The sequence below is a fragment of the Nansenia antarctica genome, assembly GCF_963989245.1.
Source record: "Nansenia antarctica genome assembly, chromosome: 14".
In the NCBI taxonomy this organism is placed as follows: domain Eukaryota; kingdom Metazoa; phylum Chordata; class Actinopteri; order Argentiniformes; family Microstomatidae; genus Nansenia; species Nansenia antarctica.
Genome location: NC_137684.1, coordinates 11,274,090 through 11,289,089, shown reverse-complemented (window position 1 = coordinate 11,289,089; position 15,000 = coordinate 11,274,090). Strand labels below are relative to the sequence as shown.

The 15,000-nt window shown below is 44.1% G+C and overlaps 1 protein-coding gene across 1 annotated transcript in view; it reads right to left on the bottom strand.

Annotated features, from left to right (window-relative positions):
• Positions 1-6,518: 6,518 nt before the first annotated feature.
• The window catches only part of tmprss13a (transmembrane serine protease 13a), a gene marked incomplete at both ends in the record, with an annotated part of 18,570 nt that continues 10,088 nt past the window's right edge, over positions 6,519-15,000 (bottom strand). The window contains 7 exons of the mRNA XM_080544577.1: positions 6,519-6,533; positions 9,680-9,838; positions 10,207-10,349; positions 10,555-10,653; positions 12,823-13,001; positions 14,050-14,212; positions 14,802-14,845. Coding sequence (XP_080400703.1) covers positions 6,519-6,533; positions 9,680-9,838; positions 10,207-10,349; positions 10,555-10,653; positions 12,823-13,001; positions 14,050-14,212; positions 14,802-14,845 — 802 coding nt within the window. The remainder of the gene's footprint in view (positions 6,534-9,679; positions 9,839-10,206; positions 10,350-10,554; positions 10,654-12,822; positions 13,002-14,049; positions 14,213-14,801; positions 14,846-15,000) is intronic.

Genomic DNA, 15,000 nt, shown 5'->3' with positions numbered 1-15,000 from the left:
TTCTTACTATATACTGTATGGTAGCCATTGCAATCAATATTATTCTCTACCGCAGTGGTTCTCAACCCTCTCCTCGGGGACCACCATCCGTTCCACATATTTGATCTGTTCCACCACCAGCACACCTGATTCAACTAATCAAGTGCAAAGCAATTATGATTTGTACTTGATAAGTTGAATCAGGTGTGCTGGAACAGATCAAATATGTGGAACGGCTGATGGTCCCAGAGGAGAGGGTTGAAAACCACTGCTACCGTTTTGTAAACTAGTATAGTATTACCTGAAGCTCCAACAGAGAGTTTACAATTCACATGCAATTAGAGCTTTCATTTCTATCTGGATAGCAATATTCTACTAACCTAATATTTGGTCTGTGTGGTGAATGTTTCCTTAGGGGCATAGCATCGATGATTGCTTATTACAACACAATACTCTAAAGGTAACCTTTGTCACATGTTAATAAATTGTTTCTAATAATACGCTAGAACAATATTGACTCACAGCAGTGGCGGGCGGTGCATTTCACACCTAGGCCTTCAGTGATGTCCGACACATTCCTACCTGAATTATTCTACCTCTTAATACCATCGTTATGACGCCATGGCTCTAGAAACTAGACAGAAACACAGTATAACCGGGCGTTGCATCACCTTAACATAGTCAGACAAGTACAACAGAGTTATATTAATATTTCCGAAGCATTTTTAATCAATAAATCCGCATTTACAATGAAGAGTGTTAAACTAACATCTTTAAGATCGCTACATTACCCACTTCTGTCGTCTCGTCCACCATAATAGCGACAAAGGGTGCCTTTTTAATCTCCATTTTGATCTCTTCTTCCATCACTTCAGCAATAGCAAAAATCAGGTCGTTTTGTATTTTGCCTGACGTCCCAGTAAACACTTTGTTTGTGGACAGGTGGTAATGTAAATCTGGGTTGTTTTCAGCCAGAAAAGAAAGAAGCTCAACGTAGTTTCCTCTGTTTGTGGACTTGGCGCTTTCATCCTGTCCCCTAAATGAAAGTTATTGTTTACCCAAAAACAGGACACAATCGATCAGTATTATCGATCAGTCAACGAAAGCTTTCGTTGTGAGACTCCGTTTCCCTGTGCACTTTCAAAAGTTTCACATCTACCGGCATAGTTCGGCATCTCAATAGTGAATATCAATAGTGCGTAGTAATAGTGCGTAGCAATAGTGCGTATCCAATCAAAAGACGTGCTGGGTGCTGACATCATTGAGCCTTCCAGCAGGCGCCGTTGTTGCTTTTGCTCGCATCTACGTAGGTTTACTAGGTACGCCACATGTTTTCTCGTTCCAACGTTAAGTTACAGGTCGAATCCGCTTCACCGTTTAATGTGAAGGCAGGCAGATTTTTGAGCCCCCTAGCAACACATTTTGATTGGATAAAAGCTCTAACATAAAGGCCAGCCCTCCAAATCTCAATCGGAGACTGGAAGCAGCGCAACCAAGAGGAAAGCTATGAAATGAAGAGAATAGACTATGGGGAATCATTAATACATATTTGTGGAAAATATATATTAAAATAAAATGTATATTCTGATGATGTTTAGGCCAGCAGAGAAGGCCTTGCTGGCCCTGACGGCACACCACTGACTCACAGATACTATTGTTTCTTCATGTTTGGCATAATACAGTGAATCAACATCCTTTCATGCAGAAGCTGCACAAACACTTAGAGCAGTGTTGGTCCATGTTCAGACCTGCCTCACAGTAATGGACCTATCGCTAAGCCCTTTGAAACCTCAGACAAACAAACAACGCTTCACTGACAGTGACTGACTGACCGACCGTGACTGAATGACATTCAATGACTTACAATGGCGGGAGTTGGCACATTTCTGATTTCTGATTTACCACAGCAAGTAATAGACATGTTTTTTTAAAAGATGACAAGAATATTTAGTCTAGAAGCGTTTCACCATCAGATATTAGCGAGTTGTTTGTCTGAGTTTTCTGCCTGTTGTGACTTTCGCTGTGATACGATTGGACAGATTCTATTTTGGGGCGTGGCTTAGCGATAGGTCCATTCCTGTCTCCTCTTAAACACACAAAACTGTCTGTATGATGTTCACAAAAACAAAACAAAAGTCACACACTCTGGTGTGTTCTTGGAAGGAGAGGAGCTCGCCCTGGTGAGCGATTTCAAGTACCTGGGAGCCTAACTCTCGGTCGAGGCTTTTAAAAAAACAGCTAAAGACTGTCTTGTATAAACAGGCATAGCCCCAAAAGCCTGTCTTTCTGTGTCCTGTTGATATTGTTGTACACCTGTTGTTATACTTACTTGTTCTTATTTTCACTTGTTTGCCTATTTTAACCTGCTATGACTTTCGCTCTTTTATTATGCTTTATTATGTTCTCTATATGTAAAGCACTTTGGTCTGGGAAAGGTGCTGTATAAATACATGTCAATTACTTACTTACTTACTTACTTACTTACTTACTTACTTACTTACTTACTTACTTACTTCAGGAAGCACATCAAAAAGGGTGTCAAACTCAGTCAAATATAATCTCTCAAACTTCAGGCAGATCAGAAACCGACTGACTGACGATGCCGCCTTGATGTTCTTGCATGCAATGATTTTCTCCCATGTCGACTACTGCTTAACAAGCTGGTCATTAGCCTGTAAAACAGCACTTAAGCCCATTGAATCTCTCTTCAAAAAAGCGCAAAAAATCTTTGATAATTAAGACCTTTTTCATTTCATATTTGTAATGTCCTGAAAAAGCACAATTTCTTAGATTTCGATCATTTAAAAACCGTCAGATACGCCTGTTTTGTGTTTAAACGTCTTCATGGTCTCGCACCACCTCCCCCGACCACCAGGGCTGTGGAAGATATGACCACCAGGGCTGTGGCGCAGGAGGTAGAGCCGCCATCTAATGATTGGCAGATCAGCGATTCGAGCTCCTTGGGCAAGACACTGAACCCCAAAATTGCTCCCAGTGAGCGGGCCGGCGCCTTGCATGGCAGCTTGCCGCCATTGGTGTGTGAATGTGTGTGTGAATGGGTGAATGAGAGGCCATTGTCAAGCGCTTTGGAGCAGCAAAAAAGGTGCTATATAAGTGCAGTCCATTTACCATTTTACCATGGCCACAAGGGCTGCCAGAGAGACTGGGAGATTCCCTGCAGGCGCACCACCTTCGGGAAGAATGTCATATCTGTGGCTGGAGGGAACATCAGTTGCACTACAGACTGTCCAGCTGCCTCTCCCTCAGTGCCATCACACTACCTTATTTTCTGTCTTATTTTGCACTTTTAACCTGTGCACTTTATTTTCTACTGCACCAATGTATGTCCCTATGGTCACATACTCATACACATACACATACACATACAGCACCATACCATGATGGATATGCAAGGATACAACCAAAAAAAGCAATGTTAATGCAACTTCAGTGAAAGAAAAATGAAATAAAAAGCCCATAGGGTTCACTCTAAACCTATTGGCCAGACATTTAAGCCACTGTTTAATTTTAGCCACTGTTCACAAAACAGGCACAATTATTATGATGCTAATTAACACAAATAAGAAAACTACAGACTTAACTTTTTTTTTTAGACCTACTTCAATTATTTGCTATCATGATAATGGTGAGTCTCCATGACAGCAAAGCATTCAGCGGCGCTGCCATGCCAACTGCCTCCTCCTCCCTTAGAGCCAGGATATTGCCATGGTAACTCTCCGAGGTTCTTTTTTTAATAATATGCTGGCGTTTACTGAGGCTGCGTTCGTAAATTCGCTCTGGGAATCTGATCAGCACTCGTGGAATGCCTCTTGTCCAATCAAATTACTTCGTCCCTTTGTGAAGGTTGAACCCAGTGTGCGCTCCGGAGCTCTCATGGCGAAATAACGAACGCAGCCTGAGAAAGGCAAGGTGGGAGAAGGGTTGGAGCAGTGAGGGAGAGGCAGATCGGATCACTGACATTTATGAGATTCCAAATATGGATTATTGGATAATTGTTGATTATTATATGGATAATTATTATTAATTATTAATATATTATTGGCGCTCGAGAGAACCCCCCCAGGCTAGAAAAACAGCATCATAACAAGCGAATATTCACAAGTGCTTTAATCATAATCCGCCGGGGCAGCGTCTGCGCGCTCCCAAAACAAATGAAGACAATTATATACACGATGCAAATTGACACATTTACGGGAGTTTGTTTGTAAAACAGACTAGCTACAATAGAATAGGTTAGGCCTAGATCGGGCAGATTAACGCATGGACAGGCTCGATGGAGCTTTCCCCCCAGAGCCTGCTCATTTCATCTGACACTCTCCTCCCACCACCAACCTGTTGATTTTCCTCCAGATTGCATCTGTCTCTGCAACACGTGACGTTAGAATTATAAGGTTCTATCTCCATTTTTGTCAAAATTGAGTTTTTTACATAATCTGATCCATTAGGTGTTTATTAATGCCTGTGTGGTGTTATTTTAAAAATGTTGACATTTTTGAGTTAGTAATTCATAAAATACAAAGGTTCCATCTCACAGAACATAATGGAATGTAAACACTTTGACGCTCAATATCTCTGAACTGTCCTAAACGGAGATAGAACCTTATCATTCTAAACGGAGATAGAACCTTCTTATTCTAAACGGAGATAGAACCTTATCATTCTAAACGGAGATAGAACCTTATCATTCTAAACTCACGAACAGCTGATCATCATTATGCTGATCGATCGCCATTAGGCCAACACTTGCATGTGTTTTATTGCTATTGACACGGCAGTTTTATAGTGACAATTATGTGAGACATGATTATATTTTAGCCTTTTGTTTTTGGTATGTGTTTTATGGTGTGTCCACTGTGTGCACGCGACCTGGCTGAAAACATTGTCTGGGTCCCCCCCCCCCCCCCCCCCCCCACCCACTGACAGAGGGACACGCCCTCAGAGCTGAACGCTTAAAAAACTACTCTCGCCATCATTTATTCATGTGAAATGATGATGTGCTTAACACGAAACGTTAAATAAATCGAGCCCATCAGTCTTTTCATGAGACACAGTCCAGTCATGACCATCTAATATGTTTTCTTCCATCAACGCACACAATCATGGAATATTTGAGAAGCGCTCAAGCCCCGTTTGAGAAAAAAAGAAAGAAAAAAATGAAAAAACGCGAATAGAATTCCCAAGTTATATTCTTACCTCTTTATATATTGACGTTGGGCAATGAATTGATGTCACCAATCCTGTCTGAGACAATGTTCACCAGATCTGATCGTACAACGTTATTGTTGTTCCAATAACCTATCACCTGTGGCTCCTCACTGGTCATACAATAATATGCAATCCACAAAAGCGGGTTCTTGATTGAAGCGCGCTTCTTTGCTTACGTCTAAAAACACGCAGTTTCAAATAACTCCAAACAAAATCTTTTGATTATTGATGTTTATCAATGTCCCTGTCTGTGTCTCACTCTGTCACACACACGCGCGTCGACCCACGGCTGGTAATTCTTCGTGTGCGTCTCGCCGTCTCCCCTTCAGCCTTTGCGCACGCAACTCCCGGTCCGGTCCGCTCCACACGTTCCACCCGCTCCACGCCCCCGTTCCTGGGAGTGACAGACGGTGCCGCGCTAGGGGTCGGTTGAGGGGGGCGGGGATGCCTCGACGGATATTAATGTTGACGTAATTTGTATTACTGTATGGAAATTCCATACGACAAGGAGCAAGTCATGCCTTCTGTGTCCAAATTACGCATGATGTCGTCTATGGATTCTCCAGATGTATTATCGACTGTATATGTACAGTACATGCAGTGCTTAACTATATCCACTCCTTGAAGATTGGATTTGCAATTGTTTTAAATGACAACACGGGCAACTGACTTGCAACTGATTTCTGTGTAATTTATTCATGAATGTATTTGAAGTTGAGCACCCCTAAATACAGTATAAAGAGCAATGGCATTACATTCGGATAGCCATCCTCCTTCAGAAAACAATGTTAAAGGTGTTGAATATATGATGGGTGTTGGAGGTGGATATGATCTGTGCATAAGTCTAGTAAAGACTTCCATCTTTAAACCTCCCTATACTCTGACATGTAAACAATTATGGATAGGCTAGAGATTGTGAGACAAGGAGATGAAGAATTAGTAATGTAGATCATTTTTGTAACCGTTTGTTGACAACGTTGAGGTCAGTGCATAGACTTGCATGGCATCAGATCCATGCAACACACATCCCAGCCGCCTCACTGCAACGCCCCTTTGTAAGGGCCGTTAACAGCTCCGCCGAGGGAGGTTTGGCGTAGGGACAGAAGAAGGACTCAAGTACCACCACCCCCCTGTTTTAAAAGTGTAAGTGCATTATGCTTTCCCTGTCATTCCCCTCAGCTAGTTTTCAGCCCTTTGTCCGTCTCTCTCGGTCCTTCTCTCGCTACTTCATGCTGAGAGAGGAAGGGGGGAGGCAGGCTGCCAGCGGTCCTTGGGGGACAGGATGTGGTCATGTCAGAGGAGAGGATGTGACATCACGGCCTCTCTTGCTGCGGAGGAAACAAGTGTTAGGATTAGGAGAAGGATCAGGGGGGTGTTCCGTCAACTTCACTAAGGGAAAATCCAGGCTTATTTTTGATGAGTCTCACAAGACTGAGATTGTTCCTTTAGTGACATTGATGAAATACCCCCCAGGAGTGGGTAAGCTTCATGTGGAGTTGGATGGGAGGTGGGTGGGCGAGTAGGGGGATGCTTATTGGCTAGCTTTGTGCCTAAAGAGTCTGTGAGACAAGAACAACGAACATCAAATGCTTTAGTACTTAGGTCTATAGGCTTCATTTTGCTTCAGCAAAAAGTCAGCAAAGGTGGACACACTATGTTTCTAATAGACGGGATAAGACATCATCCTATGGGTGTTTTTAATGAATACATTTTCACACCCTTTACTTAGACTCAGTTTGAATAGTCACTGTCTCCTAGAAAATATTGTTATGGATAAGGTATAATAAAGTCATGCTGGCGATTAGAATATTCTTTGGACAATTTAGCACTGCCTTTCTGAAGCAAAAGGAGCCCTTTGTGGTGATAAAGACAGAGACACACAGAATAGACACATGCTACCTTTCCCATTTATATATATATATATATATATATATATATGTATATATACACATAGAGAAGACACAAGCTATCCTTCCCATTCATTCCATTCATTCCATTTGTGACCGCATGAGGAACACCATTTAGTCAACTAGGGTGGGACTTCGTAGAAGCTGGAAAGGCTTCAGCCAATAGGATTCATGTGTGGTCTTCTTCTTTAACCGGTTTATTGACAGATTGTAAACGTCTTTCAGCGCCATGACACCATCTACTGGTGCCAATAAATAACCCACCCAAAACACTGGTACTGAGTTAATACCAGACTCCAGCAGAGCAGGTGCCAGTGAATCACCAACATTGTTTCTACTCCCACTGGAATCACGATGGTTATCCTGATTAAACAAGATGACGACATGGCTCACCTCATATAGTTCATTTAGAGGGAGTGCATCCTCTAGATCAGGGGTCGGCAATTAGGTTTGGCCTCGGGCCAACATTTTTTTGAGCCACTAGATGGCGGGCCAGAACATAATCAAAGGCTAATTTAAGTAATTGATTGTTTAAAAAATGTGACACGTTCTAATACTTGTACACATTGCTAGTCAACTAACACAGCTTGTTTTGTGAGCTTGCTAACAATGTAAAGTAGTGTTATAGTTAACTAGGTAGTAGTCCAATCCATTACGTTGCAGTATTAGGCTTGACTAGCGAGTTTGTGTTGTGATTCTCAACAACGTTGAAACGTAGTTTCACCCTCTTCCATAGTTTTGAATAATAAATGTGTGGACTGACGATGTATCGCAGCCTAACTTATTCTAATAATTATTTAACATAGTTTTATTCAGATAATTATTCCCCCCTCCTCCCAGACAAGGTCACATTATTATTGGATTGGTTGTTTGCGTGTCGGGTGAAGTTAGCTAAACATTTAACCTGCTAGCAAGAGAAACATAATGTCACTCTCCAAAGGTCTAAAGAGGAAAGTTGACGGTGAAAACAGGGCATTTAAAGAGGAATGGACAGCGAACTATACGTTCATCCTACCTGGTTTCATCAATGCAAAGCCGTTGTGAGACTCACATTTTCCGTGCTCACAATGTTCCCTTTCTATACATGCGAGTCGTCCTTTTCGTCAATGAATGTGATAAAGACGCACGAGAGGAATCGATTGATGCATAAAAAAAATAAATAAACTGCCTGCGGATGGCGGTATACCCTTCAAATAACAAACAATCTCTGCATGTCTCGCGGACATCTCAACATGGATCCATGTCGTTATCATAATGGTCTTATTAATTAGTAATCACTGAGTATGAAAGCACAGTGGGACTGTCAAATTAGTCCAGAAATCTCCTCAGTAAAGTTGTGTGTCAATCCAGGAGGAACTCCAGACAGCTCTGAACCCCTTACAGGAGATCGTTGCATCGTAGAAAGAAGGTTGCGGCGGTGCATAAACTATAGAGTTGCGATAGTTGAGACTCTCTCTAATTAATTTGAAATACAGTGTCCGTTATTACAAACCTGCCTAAATGTCCCTTTGAAAACACTCAAGTTATCACTATTATCAATAATCAAATCAAGAATATTATTAGTTTTCAAAACAACCGCGGATTAAAGTGACGTCAATATCACCAGATATCAAGCAAATACTGACCGATGGGAGATGCCACTTTTCACATTACGTGAGTACCAAGCCTGTCGTTATTGTATTTAATAACCTAATTGTATTTTGTATATTTTGAATGAATGGCTTATGGCTCATTGTACTTATTATCCCTAATAGCGCGTTTGCTCTGTCGTTTCAGGAGCATAGGCCTACCACCACTTTTGCGCCGATTTTGTTGTCAATGTTTTTCAGAAAATTAAACAGAATTTGCTTTGTTACTGTTCATATGTGTGTTGCAGTCACATACGTAAACATTACGTTTGAATGATTTAATGAGCTGATGTTATTTTTTTCAAACCACACACTCTATTTCAGCACCACGCCTTGTCCACCTACTTATGATTCACTCTGAGGGGTTCAGCGTCAGTGCGCTTCGCTGCCTGATTGTCTGTCCCTGTGTCATTCACTCTCAACATGAATAAAAGTACAATACGCATTATTCAGGTGGAGGTCGATTCTCTATTCGGACATTATAGGCGTGGTGTGGGACTGTCGGTCCGATATTGTAAAAAAAAAAGAAAAAAAAAAAAAGTGGATTCTCAAAATAATCTGCTGGGCCAAATATTATTGGTGACGGGCCAGCAATGGCCCACGGGCCGCCTATTGCCGACCCCTGCTCTAGATGTTATACAGGGGTGCAAACTGGTGATGGCCCATCTGTGGTCTAACCATGTAAGTAGCGGCAGCCCTGACCTTAACACCTGCATAATTACTTCGAAAACAGTTTACTGTGACTGTATTCTCCACGCTGTCTGGAATTGTACCTAGCTGCCTGAAGCTAAACGTTATTTCAACAGCAGCGGAGTTTAGCAGCCAGGGAGATTAGTTAGCTTGTTCATCAGGTGACTTAAAAACGTCTAATTTAGCAGAAAGGTGACAAGTTTGCAACCCTGGTTCTAACTCTTCTGGGTAAATACTGTTAGCACATACCTGCATCTTGCTGTAGATCCAGGGCAGCAGGCGGGACACCTTGGTGTAGACCCCCGGCTTGTTCCTCTGCCCACAGCCTTGCCCCCAGCTGGTCACCCCCACCAAGTACCAGAGTCTGTCTGTCTGTCCCTGGCAGACCAGTGGACCACCACTGTCCCCCTGTGTGAGGAGAGGGGAGGATATATTTTAGATATGATATATGACACTACCAGTCAAAAGTTTGGACACACTTCCCACACTTTCCCATTCAATTGAATGGGGGAAGTGTGTCCAAACTTTTGACTGGTACTGTATATACGGTGGACAGAAACGAGACATGAAGAGTTGAACTATTAACAGTCTTAAAGTTCGTAGCCAATCCAAAACCACCAAGTGTCGTTGAGTTGCGACAGCAGTGTCAGACGTCATAGAGTAAACGTAAACGTTTTTAAATGACACAGATCGGAGACTGTTTAAATAACATTAGGGAGTGTTCTCCCTCCGGCGGCGGCTCCCGACCACAGGTGGCGACGAGGACGAGGACGCACCTGACAGGAGTCCCTCCCGCCGGCCAGGTCTCCCGCGCACACCATGTTCTTGGTGACGGCTCCTCGGTACACTCTGGAGCTGTTACACACACGCACGTCGATGATGTCCACAGTCACCTCCATCAAGTCTCTGGAGACGGTAGCTGTTGAGAGGAAACGCACACACGGAACAGTGACGGACCGATTGATACATCGATTCGATTGCGAATCGTCGTTCTTCTCCAAACACGTGAGGCCCTCTTATTCAAGCGTCTTTGAGTGTCTAGAAGAGCGCTATATAAGTCTAATGTATTATTATTATTATTATTATTATTATCATTAAATTCGAAGAGGTTATGGATGACCTACGGGAATCTTCCTCAGTGTTTCCGAAGCCTGAGATCCAGCAGCTGGTTCCGTGGGGGAAGGTCTGGTCGAAGGCCGGCAGACAGGCCGGCTGGACAGCATCTGAATGACGAACACACACCAGCTGATACAGTGTGCCGCACGCTAGGTTCACTCAGAAAGTGTATGCATGCATAATTACAATTATGCATCACATCACATGCCCACACACACACACACACACACACACACACTGCAACCACACACTGCACCAACAAAGTGTACGGATGCATAATGCAACACACACACACACACACACACACACACACACACACACACACACACACAAATCACATTACTATTCTGAGCTGATGGATCACAGACATAAATAGCTCAGAGGCCCCAAGGGGCATCGGCATGTTGTTGTCTTCATACAGGACAGTGGACAACCCGTTCCCCCTTCTCCTGTTCCCCCATTCCCCCTTCTCCTGCTCCCCATTCCCCCTTCTCCTGCTCCCCCATTCCCCCTTCTCCTGCTCCCCCATTCCCCCTTCTCCTGCTCCCCCATTCCCCCTAGTCCTGTTCCCCCGTTCCCCCTTCTCCTGCTCCCCCATTCCCCCTTCTCCTGTTCCCCCATTCCCCCTTCTCCTGTTCCCCCATTCCCCCTTCTCCTGTTCCCCCATTCCCCCTTCTCCTGCTCCCCCATTCCCCCTTCTCCTGTTCCCCCGTTCCCCCTAGTCCTGTTCCCCCATTCCCCCTTCTCCTGTTCCCCCATTGCCCCTTCTCCTGTTCCCCCATTGCCCCTTCTCCTGTTCCCCCATTCCCCCTTCTCCTGCTCCCCTGTTCCCCCTTCTCCTGCTCCCCCATTCCCCCTTCTCCTGCTCCCCCGTTCCCCCTTCTCCTGTTCCCCCATTCCCCCTTCTCCTGTTCCCCCGTTCCCCCTTCTCCTGCTCCCCCGTTCCCCCTTCTCCTGCTCCCCCATTCCCCCTTCTCCTGTTCCCCCATTCCCCCTTCTCCTGTTCCCCCATTCCCCCTTCTCCTGTTCCCCCATTCCCCCTTCTCCTGTTCCCCCATTCCCCCTTCTCCTGTTCCCCCATTCCCCCTTCTCCTGTTCCCCCATTCCCCCTTCTCCTGCTCCCCCATTCCCCCTTCTCCTGCTCCCCCATTCCCCCTTCTCCTGCTCCCCCATTCCCCCTTCTCCTGCTCCCCCATTCCCCCTTCTCCTGCTCCCCCGTTCCCCCTTCTCCTGCTCCCCATTCCCCCTTCTCCTGTTCCCCCATTCCCCCTTCTCCTGTTCCCCCATTCCCCCTTCTCCTGTTCCCCCATTCCCCCTTCTCCTGCTCCCCCATTCCCCCTTCTCCTGCTCCCCCGTTCCCCCTTCTCCTGCTCCCCCGTTCCCCCTTCTCCTGCTCCCCCATCCCCCCTTCTCCTGTTCCCCCATTCCCCCTTCTCCTGTTCCCCCATTCCCCCTTCTCCTGTTCCCCCATTCCCCCTTCTCCTGCTCCCCCATTCCCCCTTCTCCTGCTCCCCCGTTTCCCCTTCTCCTGTTCCCCCATTCCCCCTTCTCCTGCTCCCCCATTCCCCCTTTTCCTGCTCCCCCGTTTCCCCTTCTCCTGCTCCCCCATTCCCCCTAGTCCTGTTCCCCCATTTCTCCTTTTTCTTCACTTTATTCAGAAAGTTTGGAATACTACGGGGATGTAGATAATAAGAGGGACGATAAAGAGAAAAAGGGAGGATTTGGTCCTGGGCCTCGATGGGCAATGTGTGCCTGAAACACAGGAGCTTAACACAGGGTTCCTACAAGTTTCAACAAGTCCAATTTAAGACCTTTTTAGACCTTTGTTAGACCTCTTTGAATATAATTTTAGACCAATTCACGACACCATTCACTGATAGCTTTTTGTCATCCTTGAGGTGATGAAATTAGGGATTTCACTGCCATACAGACAAAAAAGTCTGAATAATTAAAATAAAATAAATAAGTCCCATAATTACTCAAAAGTAAATGTATTAACATTAACAGTTAACTGTAGAAAGTCACTTCAACGTGAAGAGAACAAAGTGCACAAAAGCTTCCTTGCAGGACAAGCTAATCTAATTTTTAAGACCTAGCACCTCTTTTTTAGGCCGATTTTGGAAACTCCCTTGCATTTAACACCTTTTTAGGCCTTAGAAATCGGATTGATGGATTTTAGACTTTAAGGCTTTTTAAGACCAGCGCAGGAACCCTGTTAACAGCTACACCATGACTTGAGGCACACAGCTGAGGTGAATGGGGAGGCAGAGACTCACTGGTGAAGTCCACAGGTGAAGCTAGCTTCAGCAGAGCGATGTCCTGGTCTTGAGTCTGGTTGTTGTAGTTTTCGTTCAGGAAGATCTTCTCGACACGGTAGGGCTCAGGAAAGTTGTCTTTAGACACGGCTCCACCATACACACGCCAGTTATCTGGATCAAGAACATTGGGAGTGGACCTGCCAGAGGCACCAGAAACATGACCCATTAGGGTTGGTGAGACTGTTCTTCGACGTTCCCCATCATCCTGACATGATTCACTGTTATGGAGAACTCCATCACAACCTAGAAACTACCTAGCAAAGTTATGAGCACATGCGCCTTGGTTTCGAAACTCACAGCAATATATAACAACAGTAACTTTATCTGAAACATATTTGGAATATGGTACATATTTGTAGTCAGAAATATTTTGCATGATAGAAAGTGTAACAGTTACCTGCCCTGAGGGGTGATGGTGTATTAGGTTGATATGACCATGGTCAATGTTAACAGTTAGAAGGGACACATGAACAGTGTTCTCTGTCATCATGTGGACTGACACATTTCTTTCTTCTTTTGGCTCTGTACTCTCAAAGTTTGAATTTAAAATCCATCAGTTAATATTAATATGAGGTTAACGTGCAGAGTGGCAGCTTTTATTGGAGGGTATTTGTGTATCACCATTATAATCAATACATGTTACACAAAGTCCCCCTATTTCAGGACAAGTATTTGGACACATTAATATTATGTATACATTATGCAGTCATGTCTAATATTTGGTTGCAAATCTTTTGACATGCAATAACTCCCTGAAGTATTTACCACTTTTCAAAAAATGCCGGTCGAGAAAGGACGCTGGCATTGCTTGTTCACCACTTCTCCGCCCGAAATCTGGGTGTAATTGCAGTATACAGAGTAGATTGTCCGACAAAGACCCTTAGATTTAGATTTAGTAATCAAAAAATGTATTAGACCCCTATACTTTATTTTACTACTCAATCTTTTCAGTTTGTAAAGCGTCTTTGAGTGTCTAGAAAAGCGCTATATAAGTCTAATGTATTATTATTATTATTATTATTATTATTATTATTATTATTATTAATATAATTATAAGTATGTGACGCACTGACCCCACAAAATGACGTTTAGGGTTAGGGTATAAATAAAAAATACTCTTCAATGGAGACGTCACATTGAACCTGTGATGTGCTGGGACACCAGTGTCTACGTCTGGTCTCTTACCTGGGGAAGCAGTGGGCAGCTGTGACAACAAAGTCAGGCGACACCAGGACCCCTCCGCAGAAAGGTGAGCGTAGAAATTCCAGAGAGAGCTGCCAAGGCCACTGGCCCAGCTTGGCAACACTGCCCCCTATGATCCTGGAGGTGGACTGCTGCCGACCACAGTCTAGGAGAAGGAGGAGAGAAGGTGATGCCTGATACCTTCTATGGCTGTTTGTGTCGGCTCAACAGCTACTGTAAAACGCAGGGGGGTCAAATGACCATAGTCTTTACAATGGGAAGCTGCTATTTACACACAACGACCACTAGTTGGCCATCTTGTAAATTAGCCTGCCTCCTAGACAGAAAAACTGTTAAATAAAAAAAATGCTTTCTACTAGCTTATCCTGAAAATGTAAGGATACTGGGTGCTAGAATGCACATATCTAGGAAAAGTCATGAAAGGAGGGTCCTGAAATGTGATCGAGTGCAAAGATATAGCATTTATTTTACTCACAGGGTCAAAGGACCCCGCCCACGACTGTTCTAGTGTTAAAACCATATGACTGTATGATCAGTTCCCGAAGTAGAAGTGTAAATACAAGATTGTTTATCATGTAAATGTTTCTCCATATGGCCCAGGGTGTAACAAATCAAAGTCGGTGATGTGTGATCCTGTGGTCCACAGGATAAAGGGTGTAAACTGTACAATGAAACGCTGGCTTTGCGAGCTGCCCCAACAGTGTCACAGAAGGAGAACAGATGGTGGATCTTACCTACACACTGCAGGGAGACAGTCATCTGGTCTGGGCAGGAGGAGCTAAGACACCACACCAGAACAGGAAAAACAAGTCAACAAGTCAGAGACCAACATTCTTTTATTGATCACACCTTTATTTATTTGAACCAAATGAAAAATACCACAATAACAGCGAAACCAGGGGAAGGCATGATGACATAAGAATGTTAGTCTAG